Source organism: Danio rerio, chromosome 4 (assembly GCF_049306965.1).
Source record: "Danio rerio strain Tuebingen ecotype United States chromosome 4, GRCz12tu, whole genome shotgun sequence".
NCBI classification, from domain to species: Eukaryota; Metazoa; Chordata; class Actinopteri; order Cypriniformes; family Danionidae; genus Danio; species Danio rerio.
The window spans coordinates 42066321-42088483 of record NC_133179.1 but is presented as its reverse complement, the minus strand read 5'-3'; the positions used below and the strand labels follow the sequence as shown (position 1 = coordinate 42088483).

The window sequence follows — 22163 nt, the reverse complement described above, 5'->3', positions numbered from 1 at the left end:
TTCAGAAGACTTAAATTAAAAAGGCTAGTGTGAATATGGCATCGAGGGTGTGGGCTATGTGAGTGGAAAAGTGTCATTTGCAAAGAGCGTAAATGTATTTAGAAATAGATGTGGAGTGTAATAGGTTGGATGAGGGTCAGCTTCTGCAACCAGCTTGCATGATCTCTGAAATGAGAAAAACAAGAGAGAATCAGAAATGACATTACAACATGGTACATGTATGGCAAACACAATGAATTATTTTAGCTGATAACCATGCGGGGCGTCTTAATAAGAGCATGGGCAACTAAGTGCCTTTGTTAATGCATGGTAAGAAGCCTCATTGTCGCAACGAGCAAATATAGTAGAGGTAGGCATTTGTCCCTCCTAAGGATGGCAGATTAAATGGGAAATCTGCTCGTCTAGTGGTCCTGATGTACCTCTTGAAGACAGGGTAGGTGGAATTATAGTGGAGTTTAAACCCCTTGGTTTGTATCTAACGCAGAGTCAATTGATGAAACATCAGACATGTCAGAAATGTCCTCCTCTCATTCGTGGAAGTCAAAGCAGGAAGTTTGTTTCTTTGCCGTTTTCACATCTAACCAACTTGCCATTATAAGCTTATGGCTTATAAGTGTGTGGACATGAGTCACTGGGGCATATTACGATTGGACTTCTATGCCTAATGCGTTGAATGTTTTTCAGTAGCAGAGTAAATTTTTTAGAAGTTAAACTGCTATCAGATGTGGCAGTTTTTTTTTTTTGTTTTTTTTTATTTATACATTTTATAATTATTTATTTTCTTTATTATTTATTTATTTATTTATTAATTTATGTATTTATTTATTTATTTATCATCAGCCAACATCAAACCCTGAACTTATAATTAATGTCACCATTTAGTAGTAATTGTGTAAATGTAATGATAATCATTCATGAGCTTGTCATGAGAGAGGGTGGAACCATCTCAAATTTTTTGAGAGTTCATTGGATGGTGACGCTTTTCCTTTCAGCTATTGGCTCGAAGGAGTGTCAATCAAAGTTGCAGAAAAAGGCTGGCGGCCATTTTGTTTGCCAGAGAACTAGTGTTATGATTGGAGACGCTACTCTATTGAATGCACCACAGCGACTAGTTTGGAGGATTAACATGGATGTTTATCAATGTATGCATAAGTTGTGGACTGATGTTTTTAAGGATTGGATTGTCTAGAACCTTGATTGAGAGGTGAGTCATTCTATTCACGCTAGAATCATCCTTTAAAGATGGATGTTTAATCTTAGTTGTAGTTTGTGAGGCTTCCCCTTAAAAAGTATCATGCATGTTACCGCTGATGCACCCCTAGAAGAGAGTTCAGCTTGGATCGCAGGCATCGAGAGTTTAGGCAAAGTTCATGGATGGTGATCGAGTTTTTACTGTGATCTTGTTGGAGAATTGGTTTGAAGACACAGAGATTGCATTGTGTGAGGCAATTTGAAGTAGAAGGTTGAGAAGTTGTAGTTGGATAAGTTGTTGAAGAAGTTGTTGTTGTTGGAGAAGTTGATGTAGCTGGAGAAGTTGTTGTTGGAGAAGTTGATGTAGCTGGAGAAGTTGTTGTTGGAGAAGTTGATGTAGCTGGAGAAGTAAGGATGGCTGACGTGAAACTGACGTTTCGACACAGTGTCGAGATCCCGAAGCGCAAGTGTTTCGAAACACTGCACCGAAGCATGATCCGAAACACCCAGGTCACGTGACTAAAGTGTTTCGAAACACTTGGTCACGTGACTAAAGCGATTCAAAGCATTGATCATTTCAGAGGCGTTTCAAGACCCGGAGAATCTGCATTTGACTGTCATGATCAAGATATCAACTGTGTCTTGTATGGCTTAGTGGACCGTGCGTTTGCTCTGCAGTACTGTGTTTCAAATTTGTTTTGGGTTCGAATCCCGACTAGTCCAAATACTCCAAAATCATGATTTTATATATTTTAACCATATGTAACTGTTTTATGGTGTAGTCTAGATAGGATACAGCTGCGGATATGCCATCAATTTAGCATCATTTTTGTAACACTGTAAAACAATAATTTATATTTTTACAGTACTGTGATGGTTTTAGGTTTTGGATAGACGTTAATAAAATACAATGGGAAATTTAATTAATAATATAAGTAATTATTGTTAACTTCTGGCCACAACTGTATCTGATCTTGCAACAACCCTGTTTTATGAACAAAACAATACAAATTTATTTACAAGGTGTTTATTCTTATGTCAGAGCAATGTTGAAACAAAACGACACAATAACAAAGCATTACCAACTGGTATTAAAGCATTTCAAAATAATTGTTTCAGTCTGTATTCGAACCCATTATTCCCACATGGCGATCACGAACTCTAACCGCTCGACTAAACCATTTGCAGATTCAAGGCTACAAAGTGGGATTTCATACCCTAATTTGCTCAACTGTTCTTTGCTGAAGCTGTTTCAGTGAAATACAAATAAAATGACCACTAGGTGTCACCGTAGAGTGGTGTTTCGTAACGTTTCGAAGCTTCGACACATTTGCTTCGATAGTTTCAGTGTTTCACGAAGCCTCGCTTTGCCCACCACTATGGAGAAGTTGATGTAGCTGGAGAAGTTGATGTAGCTGGAGAAGTTGATGTAGCTGGAGAAGTTGATGTAGCTGGAGAAGTTGATGTAGCTGGAGAAGTTGATGTAGCTGGAGAAGTTGATGTAGCTGGAGAAGTTGATGTAGCTGGAGAAGTTGATGTAGCTGGAGAAGCTGATGCAGAGCAGTGTATTCTTCAAATCGAAGATGACTGTAGTGAGAAAACCCTGGCTCTTTATAGTGGTTAGGAATGGCCTGATTGGTGGATCAAGCATGCTAATGCAGAACCAGCCGTGTTCAATCATAATCACGTGCTCCTCTCGAAATTAGTTTATGAATAAACTTCACATCATATCCAGATTTTTCAGTCCATGTCCCATGATCCACTTGGTAAGCAATTTTCCTGTAAACAAAACATATTAGTAGTAATACTAACAATTACAGCTCACCTCAACTCTAGAACACCATGCATAAAAAAGGCTAGATGAACATAGCCAGAAGTTCAAGAAACGGCTATAGGAACGTAGCCAAAAGTGACAGAACTATAATACACGGTTAGGAAATAAATAGAAATGGCTATAGGAACGTAGCCATATATCACATAAAGGCTGAAACATGTCTTAGTTTATTGATAGACCTAAAAATTGCCCTGTATTCCTCATCTCCAAATCCTGATTCATGCTCTGCGTACAGAGAGTCTAAAAACACCATCTCTCTTCGAAGCGGCATCATTATCTACAATGTTTAAGGTGTAAAAATATTTCTTTTGAACATTATTGCTTCTTCCAAGATTTTTCAGTGTTTTATTTTAGAAACACACACATTGCAATACCAATTAATGAATGCACTAGACATTTCAATATTTTCTTACACAGACGACAAAGTGGTCTGGTCCATTGGCATTTGTCCATGCTGGAAAGGCTAACAGGTCTTTCAAGTCTGCATCTTCCTGAAATTGATCAGGACAGTTATGTTGTTTAATTTAGGTTGTACTTCTCACACAGTAAATACAATACATACACGCACCGGTAATCCAGTAACAATGTTGTTAGGAGTTTCTTTCCACACAGGGACAACATAAAAGTCCTCAATGTATATGTCCTTGCCCTACATGAATAAAAAGAAACTGTTGACAATGACATGAACATTTTCACACAGTTTAGAAATTGTTTTTTTTAAAATTTGGATCAAGTTAAAACAATCTACATAAATATTATGTTTTATAGTACATACAATTTGTCGAGCCATTTCACAAATAATCTTCATGCAGGCGTTTCCAATCTGCAATAAATACTTTGATAAGTCAATGTTTTTAATAAAAAAAAGTTATAATAAAAAAACAGACTGCTTACATGGGAGTCCATGTCCCTCAACAATCCAAGGCTCCAAAATTCTTCTCGAATAAGGCACACTTGCCCCTCCTTCAAAATTATTTCACTGCCAGGGCGATTTCGGTCCAGCACATAATCAAGCTGTAATAATAATAACAATAAATATGTGTGTGTGTGTGTGTGTGCGTTTATATGTAATGGTAATTGTTTACCAGTTTCTCTTGTAATGGATGCCAGTCCCTCTCCCAAGGCTTAGTAGGTTCCGAAAAATTCAGAAGAGTGGTAGGTTCACAAGCTGTTTTTTCTGTAATTAGTACTGATGACAGAGGAGATGTGACTGATGTTATGCCTGGTGATGCAGCGGTCGTTTGTAAAGTCACAATATTTTTTGGCAATGCTGTCAGTGGTCCTTAGAGTACATTAAAGCATCAAAATTAGAAAATAACACATAATAATTAGAGAACTGTGGAGGATGGATTTTCTATAAATGCAAATATACACATAAGTACAGTTATGGATAAAGTGATGTATTTGTTACAAAGTAAGGGAAACATTACCTAACACAACCTGGCTGTGGTCATTCATGTGAATGTTTGTGTTGAATTCCTTTTTTATGTCATGTAGACGTTTCTCGTTTTTTTCTGACATTGTAATGGTGGATGATGTTTCGCATGAGGAAAACATGTGTGGATGGCAATGCCATGTTCATAAAGTAGTTATTTTTCTTTAGCTTTGAAAAAAGCTGTTCTGCAGCCTGACTGTTAACTTTGCCAGCTAGTTGAGGCACAAGACGAAGCTTCCTCAGTGAATCACGAGGATCTTTTGTGTTGTCTTCGTGAAAGCGGTCATACAGAACATAGTGTTCTGCAGAACCAGTTATTGGATGACCATCCGCATCTGGACTTTGCTTTTTTGCAGTGAGCCATGGCAGAGTTACCTGTAATTTTCCTGATTTTGCTTTTGCAATATTTTCAGTGGTTGGTTCGAGTAACCTTCCCTCGAAAGGTGTGAAAGTTATGGGTTGCCTCAAATTTGTGTGGGTGGACAGTCCACGGGCAAAGTCATAAATAACAACATTAGCCAGATGCTTCCAAGACAGAAGCATATCTGCAAAATCCCGTGGACTTTCTGCTCGCAGATTACATTTTATACTGTAAACTATGCCACAAGGACACATGATGACCGCCCAAGCTCCTGGAACAGACAAAAAAGATAAGCAAATAGTTAAGAAAACATAATCAAATCCTATTAATGACATTGGGACTTAAATTACCATAGGTTATGATGGAGGGCAGTGGCATTAATCCTAACAATGTATACTTTTAAAAAATTTAAAGATGCAGTGCCTCAGAGATGTAAATACACTCCCCCACACGGAAAGCAACAATACACCCTGGTGTCAGACGAGGCCACCTCCAACACCCCCCAGAGCTGTACACCACCAGTGACTCCCCAAATCAGTGCCAAGCAGAAAACAGGACCCATTATGTCTATGTGACTTTGTACATTTCTGATTTATTTGTAATATTTTAATGTGCAACATTGAGGTTTACCTGAAGCAGCCCAGATCTTTTCAAAAATCTTGTCATAGGCCTCCCTTGACCTCATCTCCTCCGAAAGTCGCAGGAGTAGATCTGTGCGAGAGCCTTTGGCATCTAAACCACACTCTTGACACAGTCTTCTTATCACTCCCACCTATCACATAAAACACACATGTTAAATGAAATGCCAACACTGACAAATAATACATATAATTAGCATTAAATATTTTACTTTCTGTTTTGAAAGTTCGTCCTTTAAGCGATCTTCAGAGACAGTTATTTCTGTTCGTTCTGCAGTTTTTGCTTTGTGCACTTTCTCAAATTCAGTGTTGAGAACAACATTCGCTATGCGAGTCTTACTCCCGATCCAGGGTGCCCAAAAGTTGTAACTAGGTGTAACACAAAATGGATTGTTTTTTTGACCTTTAGGACAAACAAACATGTTAATACATCAGTGAATTTAGATTGTACTCCTGAAAACACTTATGAAATTAAATAATGATGACATGCCATTCCTGATATAATAAATTTCCTTACTTGAAAAAAATCCTCGAGCAATTCGTTCTTCTGTCAGTGCCTTCCAAAACATATCTAAATCCACCTCTCCATTAAAATCTTGTGGAGGCTGTGAAAGATCACTCACTAAAGAAAATAAATACTTACTATAAACTTACTAATAGTTTTACTAATAAGACTTACCGCTCTGCAGTAAAAAGGAAAGATATTTACCAGAGAGATGAAAGGATGCCTTCATGTGGAGGTCCATTATGACCACAGGTGGATGGTCACCACTAGATACACATGAATACTCGTATTCATAGTCAGTTAGGGCCTCAAAATGCAGATAGCCGTGGAGAAGAGTAACTGCTGAGGGGAACTGTACACCTGTAGTTACCTCCAAGTACTCCACTACTCTGCTCACTGCTGTATGCACCTATGATAAAGAAATCACAGTTAATCAGTACTTATATAGGCAAGGCAAGGCAAGTTTATTTATATAGCACATTTCATACACAATGGTAATTCAAAGTGCTTTACATAAACAAGAATAAAAGACGGACGTAGCACAGTGCTCATTCAGTAAAGGCACAGCTAAACAGATGTGTTTTAAGTCTTGATTTGAATGTGCCTAATGTTGCCTAACATAAAATCAACACTATGAAGAAATCCTATTGTTGTAAAAAATATTATATTGTATAACATATAATATATGTATTGTATAACGATTACCTGCAACAGGTTTCTTATGGTGAGGCAGAGAGAGAGTTCAAGGAGGACATGGTCATTGAAGTTATGCAAACCATAAGCCCACTCTTGGTAACGGTACACCATTCCACAGAAAGGACATAATTTGTAGTAGGTTGAAATATCTGCAGATACAGAATGTAAATTAAATGGTTTAGTATATTTTTCATAATTAAAATAAAAAAAAATGTAAGTAACTATTATCCACCTTGGACAATTCCTGTAGTTGTAAGAATTTTCGCTTTACGTGTAATGCAGACAGGATCACTGAGCAATGTGCGGTCTGAGCAGTGGTAGCACATTGTCTCATCAGGGATTAGGTGTTTTGGAAATTCCTTATAGTCTGAAGAAAGCCTCAAATGACTGGGAATAGTAGATGGTAGCTTTTTATTCATTAAGATGTATTCTACCATGCTCTTTACTTTAGCAATGTCCTTTGGAGGGTAATTCTCACTTTCATCACTTTCCTCCATCGCTGCTGCCTGAAATTCTTCAGCGCTTTCAGTGCTCCGAACTTTTCGGAAGAGTTCAGGGTGAATTTGAAAGAGGTGCCATTTTGCTATGTATTTATGGGTACATGATCTCTGGGTTTTTGCACAGGGACAGTGCCATGAATTCTTCTTGGTGTCATATGATACCATGACTCTGCCCAGTCTACTATAATATGATATATTAGGCTCGCAGACCGATATGAACCTTTTTGTTGGTGGGACTCCAATCTTGGATTCAACTGACAGTGGTGCATTTTCTTCTTGGGCTAGTTTTTGACGATTTACACACTGTTTTATTTTGTCCTGCCCAAACCACTTGCTTTTAACCATTTCTTTTAAACTTTCTTCTGTGAGTGAAGGTGAGGTTAAAAATGTTTTGCAGTATGAAACTGACCGGAGGTGAACACATTTGTATGACAGCAGTCCACTTCTCCAAGCCAACTCCATATTAGTCTGGCACTCATTTAATTCACATGAAACACGATGTGGTTCCCCCCATATTTTTATTTGCACATGGAGTGGAGTAGCAGCTCCATAAAAACATTTGTGGACCATATAGACTCCATTCTGAGGGTCTATGCACTCACTGTCAAGATGAGATGAGGAAGTGATGTCCATCATTTTTGGGGTGTGTTTACGTTCTATATGTCTTTTTAAATTTTTAAAGTCGCATATCAAATCACATTTGGGACATTGCTTTGGTTTTTTCCGACAATTTTTTTTAAGGGCCTAGAAATGCCAGAAGTGGTGGGCAGAGCCATGTCAGTGGATAGAGGCACATGTGTGGCGGGCAGAGCCGTGGCAGTGGAGAGAGGCACATGTGTGGCGGGCAGAGCCGTGGCAGTGGAGAGAGGCATATGTGTGGCGGGCAGAGATGTGGCAAAAGTTGTGGTGGCTTTAGTGTGAGGGGTTGGTGGTTGTTGTTTTTGTTTGCCTAGAGTCCTAAATGTTTAACAAAATCAGGTTTTCTTAAAATGGTTGATCTGCAGAAGAGGCAGTGATAATGTGGCTGACTTCTGCAGAGGCGTCCACATCTGTGTATTGTAAATTCTGAAAAAAAAGCAGTATAAGATTGCACTTTAAGTTTTCTTACAATTTTTCACTTTAATAAGATGTACATTTTTAAATATTATCTTCGTGCTGGACTGATCTATTCAAATGTGCCTGCAGATGTGATTGCACTTTTTTTAATCGTGTTGGTTGGAAAACCGAGGCATCACAAAATGGACAATGAAAATATGTGCAGCATTTGGTGCACTGTACAGGTACTGGCAGAGACCCCCCTTTTTGAATTGTAATATCCATTGTTACGCAAGAGCGTATTGGGTTGTTTCTGTGCTGCTGTGTGGGTGTGTCTCTTTTTCCCTCTCTCGTCCTGTCCCGTTCCTGTTTCCAGGTTACCCCGCCCTAATTGGACGTGCTGCGTGCGTGCGCTGTGGTTGGTGCTGGGAGAAGTCAGCATCTTTTGAAAAGGAACCGACGGAGTCAGATCGCTGGGGGGAGAGACGGAGAGTTTTTCTAAGAGTGTGGTGTTCGTGTGGAAAACATATCATAGTGCTTCTGGTTGTTTATGAGTTGTGAACATTAAGGTGTTCTCTCCCTTTTTCCTCTCCCCTCCAATTTTTTTTGTGACTTTCAAATACTGTTTGATAAAGCTGTGAGCTGAGCGCCGTAGGGACTGAGTGCCATTTACTTTGACACTGATTTTCTCCTGTTTTTTTGTTTAGTTAAGGAGTAAGGGTAGTATTTGTAATTTATTTTCTTCATTTATTTTTGATTCAGTAGGTAAGTTATCTTCGGGGTGGAGTTAGTAAATGTTTTGTTTGTTATTTTGGCCTTGCTCAGCCCTGAAGCTTTTTGTTTGCGCTCATTTATTTGTTTATTGTAAATACAAACCTTTTCCACCTTCTCACAATAAAATAACCTTAAAGGTCATTTAAAAATCAAACCTGCTAACTGTTTATTTATTTTCTCTATAATTTTTATGTTCGACTTCAGCCCTAGACATTTTTGAGGTCGTAACATAAATTGGGGGCTCGTCTTTTGGTTTGTGAGAAGAAGAGGAAATAGTTTATGTATTTTACTGTTTGCAGAAACTGGAATATATCGACTCTGTGTCAGCTGTTTCAACGAACTGTCTTGACTGCATGTGGGTGGTAAGTCAAACTTTTGACTATCTGTTCTCTTGTGGTGTGGGAAAAATTATTCGGATTGGATTATGGAGTTTGACTTGATTTTTTTTACACTGGCTCCGAACAAGGAACAATTAAATGGCTGCCGCAAAGATGATTTAATTAAAATTGCTATTTTTTCAAAATTCCCGTGTCACAGAATGAGTCTAAAAAAGCGATTAAAAAGTACCTACATGATGAATTGGTTTTGCAACAAATTCTACCTGACGAAACGGTAGAGCGTGGTGCAGAAGCGAGCGCTGCTACGCCGGTCACGGCCGACGAGAAGCCTTTATCTGCACCGCTCTCTTCCGCCGAGCCACGTATGTTACCGTCTTCAGCGCAAGCGCAGGCTAATGCTGCGGTGACCGCGTCAGATCCAATGTTGGCAATAAAGTTGAAGGAACTGGAATTGGAAGTTAAACGGGCAGAGACTGAGAGTAAAAGGCTTAGGGTAAAGGAGCTAGAGCTGGAAATAGAGAGAGAACGACTTCAGAGAGATCGTGGTCTGTTTCAGCAGGTCGGGGTTTCTCCGATACGTTCACCTACCTCTCCGTCATTTGCTCAGCTACCCAGTGGCCCTGCACTAGCCTCATCTAGTCCTGCTGCTGCCGTAACTGATCCTGTGAGTTTGCCAGCATTTGATGTGAGTAAACATATTAATTTGGTTCCACCATTTAGAGAGGCAGAAGTAGACAGTTATTTTACTGCGTTTGAGCGTGTGGCAGCTACATTGCAGTGGCCGAAGGAGATGTGGGCTCTCCTGCTGCAATGTAAATTAATTGGCAAAGTGCAGGAAGTGTGCTCCGCGTTGCCAGTGGAACAGAGTCTTGTTTATGACGTTGTTAAACAGACTGTCCTCCGTGCATATGAGCTAGTGCCGGAGGCATACAGACAAAAATTTAGAGCTCACAAGAAAACAGACAGACAAACATTTGTGGAGTTTGCAAGGGAAAAACGAACTTTATTTGATAAATGGTGTGCTTCAAATAAAACCACAACGTTTGAGCAATTGAAAGAGCAAGTTTTATTAGAGGACTTTAAGAGCTCCGTGTCTGAGAATCTTGTTATTCATTTGAATGAACAAAAAGTAGTGTCTCTGTCCTCAGCTGCTGTAATGGCAGATGAGTTTGTATTAACACACAGAACAGTTTTCTCTCCTGTGGTCAAAGGTGCTGATAGGGCTGCTGTCCAGGGTCCTGAAATGCAGGTCAGAGGTTGGATCAATAATACTGCTAAACCAGGGCGAGGGGCTGGGTTCAGCAATAGAAGGATTCCTCAAAACCGCTCCGGGGACGGTAGGGTGTGTTTTTTCTGTTTGGATGCTAATCATTTGATAGCAGACTGTGAGGCCTGGAAAAAGAAAAATGTGTCAGTTAAACCTAAAAGTGTGGGGTTTATATGTGCAGCTACAGAGGAGACAGATTTAAATTCAGACCAGAGGGGGTTTGAACCTTTTATGCTGTCAGGGTGGGTGTCACATGATGCTGAAAGTGTTCCTAAACCAGTAACTATCTTGAGGGACACAGGTTCAGTTCAGTCTTTGATGCTTCGAAGCACTCTTAATTTGTTATCTGATTCTTATACTGGTTCTGATGTCATACTAAGAGGAGTGGGTTCAGGCTGTGTTACAGTTCCCCTGCACATGATATATTTGCAAACTGAATTAGTGACGGGAAATGTTTGTGTTGGAGTGTGTTCTGATCTTCCAGTAGAGGGAGTTCAGTTTATTCTGGGCAATGATCTGGCAGGTGGGAAAGTTTTCCCTGTTCCTATTGTGGTTGATACCCCAGTCATTGATGCAATATCAGATGTATCTATTCATTTCCCAAATGCATTTCCTACATGTGTAGTGACGCGGGCTCAAGCTCGTAATGAAGGGAAGGAGATGGATTTATCTGATAGTTTCATGCAGATGTCTAGTGAAAATACATCTGAAGATACATGTCTTGACAGTAAGCAAATTACAAATCTGGCTGAAATACTGGGTGGTACTGACGTTCACTTAAAAGTTGGGCGTGCGCAGTTAATAGACGCGCAAAGAAATGATCCTTCACTGCGAGAGTGCATTTCTGCAGCAGATAAGGGCACTGTTGTTAATGGCAAAGTTCAATATATCTGGGAGGATGATTTGCTAATACGTAAGTGGGAGGACGATGATTGTGTTCATCAAATTGTTGTGCCTGTGGGTTATCGTTCGCAAATTCTAGCGCTTGCACATGACCATGTTTTTTCTGGCCATTTAGGAGTTAGAAAAACCTACGACCGAATATTGCGATATTTCTTTTGGCCAGGACTTAAATCGGATGTGTCTGCATATTGTCGTTCATGTCATTCATGCCAGTTAGCGGGCAAACCAAATCAGGTTATACCTCCTGCACCCCTGCATCCAATTCCAATCACAAGTGAACCGTTTGAGCGTATATTGATTGATTGTGTTGGCCCATTGCCAAAATCTAAAGCTGGTCATCAATATATATTAACCATAATGTGTGCAGCTACGAGGTATCCGGAAGCAGTTCCGATGCGCAATATTAAAGCCAAAGCAGTCGTCAGAGAACTGATAAAATTTTGTTCCACTTTCGGTTTGCCGAAAGTTATCCAAACAGATCAAGGCTCTAATTTCACATCGACTTTATTCTCGCAAGTGTTGCGTGAATTAACTGTTAAACATCAGCTGTCGAGTGCTTACCATCCTGAGTCTCAAGGCGTACTAGAACGTTTCCATCAAACGTTAAAATCTATGTTGCGCACATTTTGCGTGGAAACTGGACGAGACTGGGATGATGGTTTACCGATGATGATGTTTGCAGTACGAGAAACCGTTCAGGAGTCTTTGGGTTTCAGCCCGGCTGAGTTAGTATTTGCACACAAAATCCGTGGCCCCTTAAAACTGCTCCAAGAACAGCTACTAAGTGTCAATCCTCACCCTATGTCTGTTTTAGACTATGTGAATAAAATGCGTGAACGTTTACATCGTGTGTGTGAAATAGCACGAAAAAATTTGGCTGTGAAACAAGACAAAATGAAGAAATGTTTTGACAGACATAGTACTAACCGGAGTTTTCAGGTGGGCGACTCCGTGCTGGTATTACTGCCTGTCCCTGGGTCTGCTCTACAAGCACGGTTTTCTGGCCCGTATCCAGTGGAACGAAAACTGAGTGACACCAATTACGTTATTCGTACCACAGATCGTAGGAAGAAAACTCGTGTTTGCCACATTAACATGCTTAAAGCATATGTAGGCAGATCCAGTGATGCTAAAAATAATTCTGTCGTCCCAGTTGCACTTGTGTTTAGTGTTGAGTCTGAATTGGATGGATGGGTTGCTCGTGAGGAAATGGCAGTACCACCCAGACTTTCAAATTCAGAAATATTAAAAGGGTTAGATGAGCATTTATCTTACCTTGATAATTCCCATCGAAAAGCTCTTGTACAGTTGTTAACCCAGTTTTCATCTCTCTTCTCTGACACCCTCACTCAAACCAACGTGTTGTTTCACGATATTGAAATTGTGAATTCTTCTCCCATTAAACAGCATCCATATCGGGTTAATCCATGGAAGAGAGAGGAGATGAAAAAAGAGGTGGAGTACCTGTTGCAGAATGGCCTTGCAGTACCAAGTTCAAGCCCGTGGAGCTCGCCCTGTCTTTTGGTGCCAAAGACAGACGGCACATTCAGGTTTTGCACAGACTATCGCAAACTGAACAGTGTTACGAAACCAGATTCTTTTCCTCTTCCTAGGATAGAAGATTGCATTGATCGTGTGGGTGCTGCTAGCTATGTCACTAAACTAGATTTATTGAAGGGCTATTGGCAAGTGCCGCTTAGTGCACGCGCCTCTGACGTCTCTGCATTTGTGACACCGGATAACTTCCTGCAATATACAGTCATGGCTTTCGGGATGCGAAACGCTCCAGCCACCTTCCAACGTCTCATGCAGAGAATATTGTCTGGTGTGACAAATTGCGAGGCTTATTTGGATGACGTAGTCATTTATTCAAATTCATGGCCTAGTCACATTAACACCTTGCGTGAAGTGTTTTCACGGCTTGCCAAAGCTTCTTTAACAGTAAATCTAGCTAAGTGCGAATTTGGTAAGGCAGTGATTACTTACCTTGGCAAGCAGGTGGGTCAGGGGCAAGTGCGCCCTGTTAACGCTAAAGTTGAAGCGATTAGGGAATTTCCTGTGCCTAAAACGAAGCGCGAGTTGCGACGTTTTTTAGGGATGATCGGGTACTATAGGGCTTTCTGCAGGAATTTCTCCACCATAGTATCCCCGTTGACTGATCTGTTGAGCACAAATAGAGAGTTTAAGTGGAACTCTGAGTGTGATCATGCTTTTGGTGCAGTTAAAGATCTCCTGTGTAGTGCGCCTGTACTTTCAGCACCTGATTTTACGCGTCCTTTTCAACTTGAAATTGATGCAAGTGGAGTAGGTTGTGGAGCTGTTTTGACTCAGGAGAGTAAACTTGGCATTAACCATCCGATATGCTATTTCTCCAGGAAGTTTTCCAGAGCTCAGAGACAGTACAGCACTATTGAAAAGGAGGCACTGGCATTACTTCTGGCGTTGCAGCATTTCGAGGTGTATGTTGGAGGTAGTTCTGATCCTGTGATGGTGTATACCGACCATAATCCCCTTGTTTTTCTCACGCGGATGTATAACTCCAATCAGAGGTTAATGAGGTGGGCACTTGTAGTTCAAGAATTTAATCTTGAGATACATCATAAAAAAGGATCCGAAAACATTGTTGCAGATGCTCTTTCACGTGCTTATTCAGTTTAGTGATATCGTCAAAATTAATTTGACTCTTGTGGATGGGGGTGTTACGCAAGTGCGTATTGGGTTGTTTCTGTGCTACTGTGTGGGTGTGTCTCTCTTTTTCCCTCTCTCGTCCTGTCCCGTTCCTGTTTCCAGGTTACCCCGCCCTAATTGGACGTGCTGCGTGCGTGCGCTGTGGTTGGTGCTGGGAGAAGTCAGCATCTTTTGAAAAGGAACCGACGGAGTCAGATTGCTGGGGGGGAGAGACGGAGAGTTTTCTAAGAGTTTGGCGTTCGTGTGAAACATATCATAGTGCTACTGGTTGTTTATGAATTGTGAACATTAAGGTGTTCTCTCCCTTTTTCCTCTCCCCTCCAATTTTTGTGATTGTCAAAATACCGTTTGATAAAGCTGTGAGCTGAGCGCCGTAGGGGCTGAGCGCCATTTACTTTGACACTGATTTTCTCCTGTTTTTTCGTTTAGTTAAGGAGTAAGGGTAGTGTTTGTAATTTATTTTCTTCATTTATTTTTGATTCAGTAGGTAAGTTATCTTCGGGGTGGAGTTAGTAAATGTTTTGTTTGTTATTTTGGCCTTGCTCAGCCCTGAAGCTTTTTGTTTGCGCTCATTTATTTGTTTATTGTAAATACAAACCTTTTCCACCTTCTCACAATAAAAGAACCTTAAAGGTCATTTAAAAATCAAACCTGCTAACTGTTTATTTATTTTCTCTATAATTTTTATGTTCGACTTCAGCCCTAGACATTTTGAGGTCGTAACAGCATATTGGATAGGCTATGAGCGTAAAAAAAAGTTGATGGAAACATCATGATGCACATAACTTTTGAAATATAGGCATAAAAAAACATGCGCTAAATCTTCACCACATGTTTATTGTGTGCTGACATTGTCCTCTGAGGTGAAAGTCATTTATTAAACACAGAAAAGATTCATGTAGCTTCTCCTACCGCAGTAAATTCTGTTTTTACTGTTGAGATTTGGCGCCAGTTAATCAGGAAGTGACGATTTTGTTCTTTTTGAGTCATTAAATGGAAACGCTGATTCTTTCATTCATTTTCTTTTTGGCTTAGTCCCTTTATTAATTGGGGGTCGTCACAGCAGAATGGACTGTGTACGTTTTGTTCATTTGTTTTCCATTTTTAAACGGAATAAAGGAAAGGAAAAAAATGGCCGTTTTTCCGTGTTTTTTTTGCTCACGAGAAAACGAAAAAACGACATTTTGGCTGGATTTTCGTTTTTTGGTTTAAAGTAGGAAAACGGATAAACGACTTTAATATTTATTTTACACATGTAGGCGGTGCTGAAATGCCCACTTTCCTCTAATTGGTCAATTATTATTATTATAACCTTTATTTTACCAGGAAAGACACATTGAGATTAAAAATCTCTTTTACAAGAGCGTCCTGGCCAAGATTAGGCAGTACACAAGTCACATGAGTCCAACAGACAACAAACAAAAAACTATTTACATTTAACATGAATCACACAGACATCTATTCAAAACATCTACAAACCTGTTTCAACTTCTAAAACTTTTTAAAAGCATGTAGTGAAATCAAGTCTTTGAACTGCAACTGTGTTTGCAGATTATTCCAAGCAAAAGGTGCTGCGTACTTAAAAGCCTTTTTTCCCATCTCAGTCCGCACTTTAGGGACAAAGAGTAAATAAATATCCTGTGAGTGAAGACCATAGTTAAGAACAGGCTTTTTGCAAATATAATTCTGGAGATATGATGGGAGTAAACCCAGTATAGATTTAAACTAAATCTGAGCTCGTGACGTCGCCCTCAAAATAAAAGCCTTACACGCAGGCTTTTAATTATTATTATTTAATTATATATAAACAAAGTTTACATATTCTATCATTTGAACCACACACAGTTAGCAGGCTTACATTCATTGCACATGTATAAATTAAATAAAAATGTAAATTAGCAGTATTTTTAGACATTTTGTCATTAAAATAAGGTCATAGTTTACTGCCAAGTTTCTTGCTGCTGTGCACCTGATGCTGAGCAAAGATGGCCATTTCCGAGCAGCACCTGGTTTGTATGATTGTTTCAGAGCAAGGGCTTTATATTAATAATAATAATAATAACAATAATAATAATAATTATTATTATTATTATCACTTAGTAGTGTTTTTATTGTTTAGTTTTTTTTTCTTTTTAATAAATGTTAACAGAACAAAAATAAGAACACATTGGGCCCTGCTATAAAAACAGGTTACCATTTGTTTTTGTTTTATTTTTTCCTATTTTAATTATATATTGAAATTATTTCTTTGATAATTAATACTATTTTATTGCAACGCCAAAGTAGGCTTGTCTTATTATTTTTTGTAATTTGCTGTTATTGTTATTGTAGGCTACATGGCAGGCTTTGCGAAATTTTTTAAATAATATATACTCATAACCTTACTAATTCGAGAGCCGAACCTAAAAAAGTTTAAGTGCAATAAGCCTGTACAATAAAGTGAGCCGGAATGCATATTTGCATATATGAATGTCTTATCTGCCTAGCTAATCCATTGCAATATTGCATGTTCCACTATTGCACTGTGTTGCCAGTTGGCTACACAAACTGTGTTATGTGAGATGTGTTCACATCTCACATAAAACCGCCAAGTGGTAGTTTTTTAGGACAACAGTATCTCCAGCAGAAAAGATATCCAAAAATGCCTTTTTAGATGGCATTTCTGCATATTGTCTGGTATATAAATTGTCACCACGTAGGTCTTCAGCATAGCCTCAGGACATGCACAAAGGCAAGAAAACAAAGGAAAAAGTACAAATGAATGAAAACAAGTAGCAAAGTATGTCATCTTGCCATCTCATCACTTCAGTTTACAGCAAACGTGGCATTAAGCATTTGCATAAGTTCATTCATTTTCCTTCAGCCCAGTACCTTTAATTATCAGCAGTTGCCACAGTGGATTGAACCACCAACTTATCTAGCATATGTTTTAAACAGCGGATGCCCTTCCAGCTGCAACCCAGTACTGGGAAGCAATAGCATAATTTAAATACAATAATGCAGCCTCACTAATATAAGCGTGTATTATGCGTACTTGCAAGCAAGTCACAAATGTTTTTAATCGAGTGGAAGATGTACATGAGGGAACACAACACAAATAATCTAGAGCGAGTGCATTTGATCATTTGCATTTACAGCCACAGGCACAAAAAAACTTGGTTTTCCTCTGCCCCCCAAAATGAAATATTCTGCAAGGTATATGATCTGATTTTGAGCTGAAACCTCAGACACATTCTGGGAACACCAAAGACTTATTTTACATTTTGTTAAAAAAAAGGGTTAATTATAGGAACCCTGTAAAGGGATAGTTGATGCAGAAATGAAAATAGCCTCACCTTTAACTCTCCCTCGTGTGGTTTTAAACCTTTATGAGTTTCTTGATTCAGCTGAACACACACAAAAAAAAAAAAGATATTGTGGAAAAACTAGTTTTCTTTGTGTTCCAGAAGAAAGGAAATGTTTAAAACTGCATGATGGAGAGTAAATGGTAATTGGTCATTTTCATTTTTGGGTGAAACATCCATTTCATGCTTCTCGCTTTGAACCTTCACACTAAAGTTAACTTTTTTTCATTTAAAGACCTTATGGTGTTGAAAGAAGAGACTCATCAACTGAATGTAATGGAAGAGAAACAGCAGTTTGAGAAACACCAAGTAATAACGACTGATGAAAAACCCAAACTGACTGAAAAGACTTCATCACGTGGAAGACCTCGGAAATCCAAGTCTATGAGTAATTACAGCTGTACACGGTGTAGAAAGAGTTTCGGTAAAAAGTCAAACCTTGATATTCACATGAGAGTTCACACTAAAGAGAAACCTTACACCTGCAAACAGTGTGGAAAGAGGTTTGGTTATATACAAGGCTTTAAAAACCACATGAGAATTCACACTGGAGAGAGGCCGTACACATGCCAACAGTGTGGAAAAAGCTTCTATCATGCAGGAAATTTTGCAGCGCACCAGAGAATTCACACTGGGGAGAGGAAGTATACATGCCAACATTGTGGAAAAAGCTTCTCTAAAACAGGAAACTTGGCAGTGCACATGAGAATTCACACTGGGGAGAAGCCTTACTCTTGCTCTCAGTGTGGAAAGAGTTTTAAGCAAAATGTCACCCTTAAAATCCACATGAGAACTCACAATGAAGAAAGAATTTTTACCTGCACACAGTGTGGGAAAAGTATTTCTCAAAAGCATTACCTTGACATCAACATGAGGATTCACACTGGAGAGAAACCTTACACATGCACAGAGTGTGGTAAAAGTTTCCCATATAAAGGCTCACTCAAACACCACAGGATAAGTCACACTGGAGAGAAGCCGTTTACATGTGCTCAGTGTGGAAAGAGCTTCACAACCAAAGCTAGCTTCATGAACCACATGGATGGTCACACTGGAACCATAGTGTTCACATGTGATAAGTGTGCAAAGACCTTCACACGCAAAGACTCTATGAAGCAACACATGAAGACTCACTCAGGAGAGGATCGTTTTAGATGCAGTGAGTGTGGAAAGGGCTTTAAATGTAAAAGAAGTCTCAGCACTCACATGAAGCTTCACAATGGAGAGCGAAAATGAGGCCTTGTCCAGCGAAGCTTGGGGCTCTCTCCCAGGACAGCATGTCAAACAAGTGTGAACTCTTGAATACATATCAAGTTACTGATGATGAAACCCTTGGAACACCTGGAGGTTTAAACTCAATAATGAAGAGGGGTAAAGATGTACCAGGTTGTGAGAGTTTCTACCAGGCTGCATAAAAAGTTAAATATCTTTATATGTGTTTCAAGTTATTATGAACTGATTATTTTATTTTGTGCAAATTGCACACTTCAAACAAATTTTCGGCTCTGAATATAGAATTAGAAAGATTAGGGAGGAGAAAGTGTTTAGGGAGATGCAGGGAACACTGTCCTACACGCTTAAGCCCGGGTTATACTTGATGCGTCTGCTTGTTTGCTTGAGTGCGTGCAGCAAATGTGATGTCATCGCGGAGTTTGCGGAGGTTTGCTTTGAGTGCGTGCAGCATAATTTCGGCCGGCGGAGTGTATGTTTTTTTTTTTTTTGAAACTCATGCAAACAATGCGCGTGGTGACAGATTTTGATTTGAGTTGAATATGAATCACTTTGAATAGCATCTGAAGACATCTTTATGAGCGAACAGTACGCAATGGTGCCGCATTTGAGATTTTGCCTGAAATTTACGCCTGCACAGACATTCTTATGATCCATGATCATAGAGATCACCAGATGACCAATAATTCTTGACTAGAAATTGCAACAGCCGTGGGAAAGAGGACAGTTTTTGTTAAAAAGTTTGGAAAAACCTGAGGGATGTTTGTTAAAGCCAAAGAGGCCATGGCAAAAGTGGAGACCCTGGCACATAATTTCAGAATATGTTTTTCCATTAGTCGTAGGTTTTACACTGATTTATACGTTACAATTTTGAATTTAAAACAATTTGATATCAAAACTATAATTAAGGAACAAATTATTTTTTTGATAACTGGAAAGGAATATTTGACCCTATTGGGTTACAATACACTGATGCCATGTTTTTCTAGGCTTTATTGGTGATCATGGTCAGAAGTGTTGGACCATTATTGCCTTTTTAGCATAAGTATAGGACAGAAACTAGCCAGACAGTAATGTGTGAATTGTGGAGTGGGCTAAATCTAAAAAAAACATGTACTTTTTAGTAAGTGTACTTTTTTGCTTTTATTCTTGCCATAATAAAATATATTTGTTGAGCAGCCCATGTTCTCTTGTCATTAATATTTTAATAAACTTCAATAGGTAAAACTGTCTGAGATATGAACAAAAGAAAGTGATGCATCAAAGTTTGATTAAAAAATCTTGAATGGTTCTAAAAATGCTTATAATAATTAAAATAACTTATAAAAACAATAAAAATAATTAGCTTAAAAATCTTGAATGATGGTAATGATATGACGTAGTTCCGGAAATTTTCTACTTCTTTGTTTATTCATCTGACTTCATGGTCAGATTCTTTTGACCACCCCCTGTCGTTTTAAAGAATATCACAACAAAGAATGCGGTGAGTATAAAAGCCTTGTTGAGGTGCGCGAGCAGTCAGAGGAGGTGTGCGATGTGGTGCCAGGTGAAAGTATAGCTTTAGATTGTGTTTTCGATCCTTCACATTGTCGGATTTCACTCGTGTGAACAAACAACCATTTGCCTCAAGTTTTGGGCTTTTGTCTGCAGTCTCACTAAACTTGTTGGCGAATGAAAGTCCGCCTAAACTTGTGCGGTGTAAACTTGCCATAAGGCAATGACTGTGAGCAACTGAAGCAGACTCCCTAAAGCCCTGTTCAGACTACACAATGCCATTTGCCTGTTACGACAGATCAGATTTGTGTCAGATTATGAGATTTTGACTTGATCAAATCTTGATGTGTTGTGGGTAACAAATGAAGACTGGTTTCAGAACACTACAAGTTTATTTTGATGGACTGATTTGAGAAAAGAAACAAGTTTTCTTCATGGAGACAGTTACACTTTCTATACATGGTTGCCCTAAAATATATGTTCATGTGAAAACTCCCACATTACTACAAATAAAGTGTTGTATGGGAAACCCAGTGTCACTATTGTGAATGAGAACATGAGTAATTTGTTGTAATTCCAGTACTCAACAGACTACTGAAGCACTTCATTTATGAATGAACAATTTTATAAAGCTAAAAAGGTTATTAACCAGGTAATGCTGTGTACAATTTCTCTTTACTTTTACCAAATTCTGTAATGTACATGAGTATATGCAATTGAAAATATGCTCAGTGTTTTCAATATAACTTTCACAAAGTTGACAAAAGTTATCCTCAGTATTAAATATTAATCTCAGAAATTATTTTATTGGGTACACATCATTAATCATTTTAAACTGAAGCTCTTTAATTTTGGGCAGAATTGGATAAGAAATGTAACTTGTTTTTATTTTTTCTAATTCCTGTGAATTAAAATCTTTAAAAATGAAATGAGGTCTGAGCTGCTTAGGATTAAGCCTTTAAATAAAAAAAATCCTTAAAAACTTACTACATTTTGGATCTCTAAAACATAAATTGACCAAAAACAGAGATGAAAGAGAAAACATTACAGGATAGTGTAAAAGAAAACCTCTGATCAATACTATGATGTTTTTAGGAATAACATTAACAATTGTGTAAAACTCTTTAGAATGACAAAAAAAAAAAAAAAAAAACATGTTTTAAGCAGAAGTTTTTGGAATTAAGAATGTCACCATGGCTATCCTTCCTATCCAATAAAGAAAAATATAAATCCTAAAATAAATACTTATTTCGAAATAAAATAAAATGATTGTTCCATAAACAAGTTTTATGAGGACTGAAATTGTGGGAAAAAGCTAGTCTCAGCACAATAGGACCTGCTGGGGAAACAAAGTCCAAATTTAAGGTTTATTTGGGCTAGAAGTGGGTTATCATTATTTCACTGCTGTCAGAGTCAGGGATAATTCTATACATTTTTATTTTGTGTTCTCTAGAATTCTCATGAAACTCGTGAAATTAAAATTCATGCAAAATATTTTTATAAGATCTTATTTTGCTGATTGATTTCTGTTATTTATTTAAAATAATATTTGCATAATAATAATAGTTTTATAATAATAATAATACTTTTATTTATTTGTAATATAATTTTAATTAAAATGACAACTTTGCGAGCCTTGACCAATGCATTTACCAAGCCGCTGTCAGCAAGACTCACTGTGACACTTGTAGTGAGTCAACGGATCGTTCCAGAACCGAACAAGCCACAGACCATGTTATCCTTAAAAGATTGGTTGGTGCCTACGAGTCTGAGATTGATTTCATTTTCAAAGCAATCCACAGGCACCCAGCAAAAGGCAAATCCACAGGATACCTAGCCAGTCAACATCACAGTTGCGTGTTAATTAACTTTACACCCTAAAACAATAAGAGGCTCTACAATCAAAAACCCACCAAACCGGTTTTTGAGA

The 22163-nt window shown here is 38.6% G+C and overlaps 2 protein-coding genes across 2 annotated transcripts; one reads left to right on the top strand and one right to left on the bottom strand.

Annotated features, from left to right (window-relative positions):
• Positions 1-4361: 4361 nt before the first annotated feature.
• Positions 4362-10422, bottom strand: LOC137490954 (HMG domain-containing protein 3-like). The gene is made up of 8 exons (XM_073947472.1): positions 6893-10422; positions 6670-6809; positions 6169-6373; positions 5977-6081; positions 5672-5862; positions 5452-5593; positions 4456-5092; positions 4362-4379 (listed from the first exon to the last, which is right to left on the bottom strand). Exons 1-7 carry the CDS (start codon positions 7794-7796, stop codon positions 4515-4517), a joined length of 2265 nt encoding a protein of 754 aa, XP_073803573.1. The 5' UTR covers positions 7797-10422; the 3' UTR covers positions 4362-4379; positions 4456-4514.
• Positions 10423-16769: 6347 nt separating this feature from the next.
• On the top strand, positions 16770-21361 carry LOC137490936 (uncharacterized). The gene has a single exon (XM_073947885.1). The coding sequence runs from the start codon at positions 17693-17695 to the stop codon at positions 18743-18745; it is 1053 nt and encodes a 350-aa protein (XP_073803986.1). The 5' UTR covers positions 16770-17692; the 3' UTR covers positions 18746-21361.
• Positions 21362-22163: the final 802 nt, after the last annotated feature.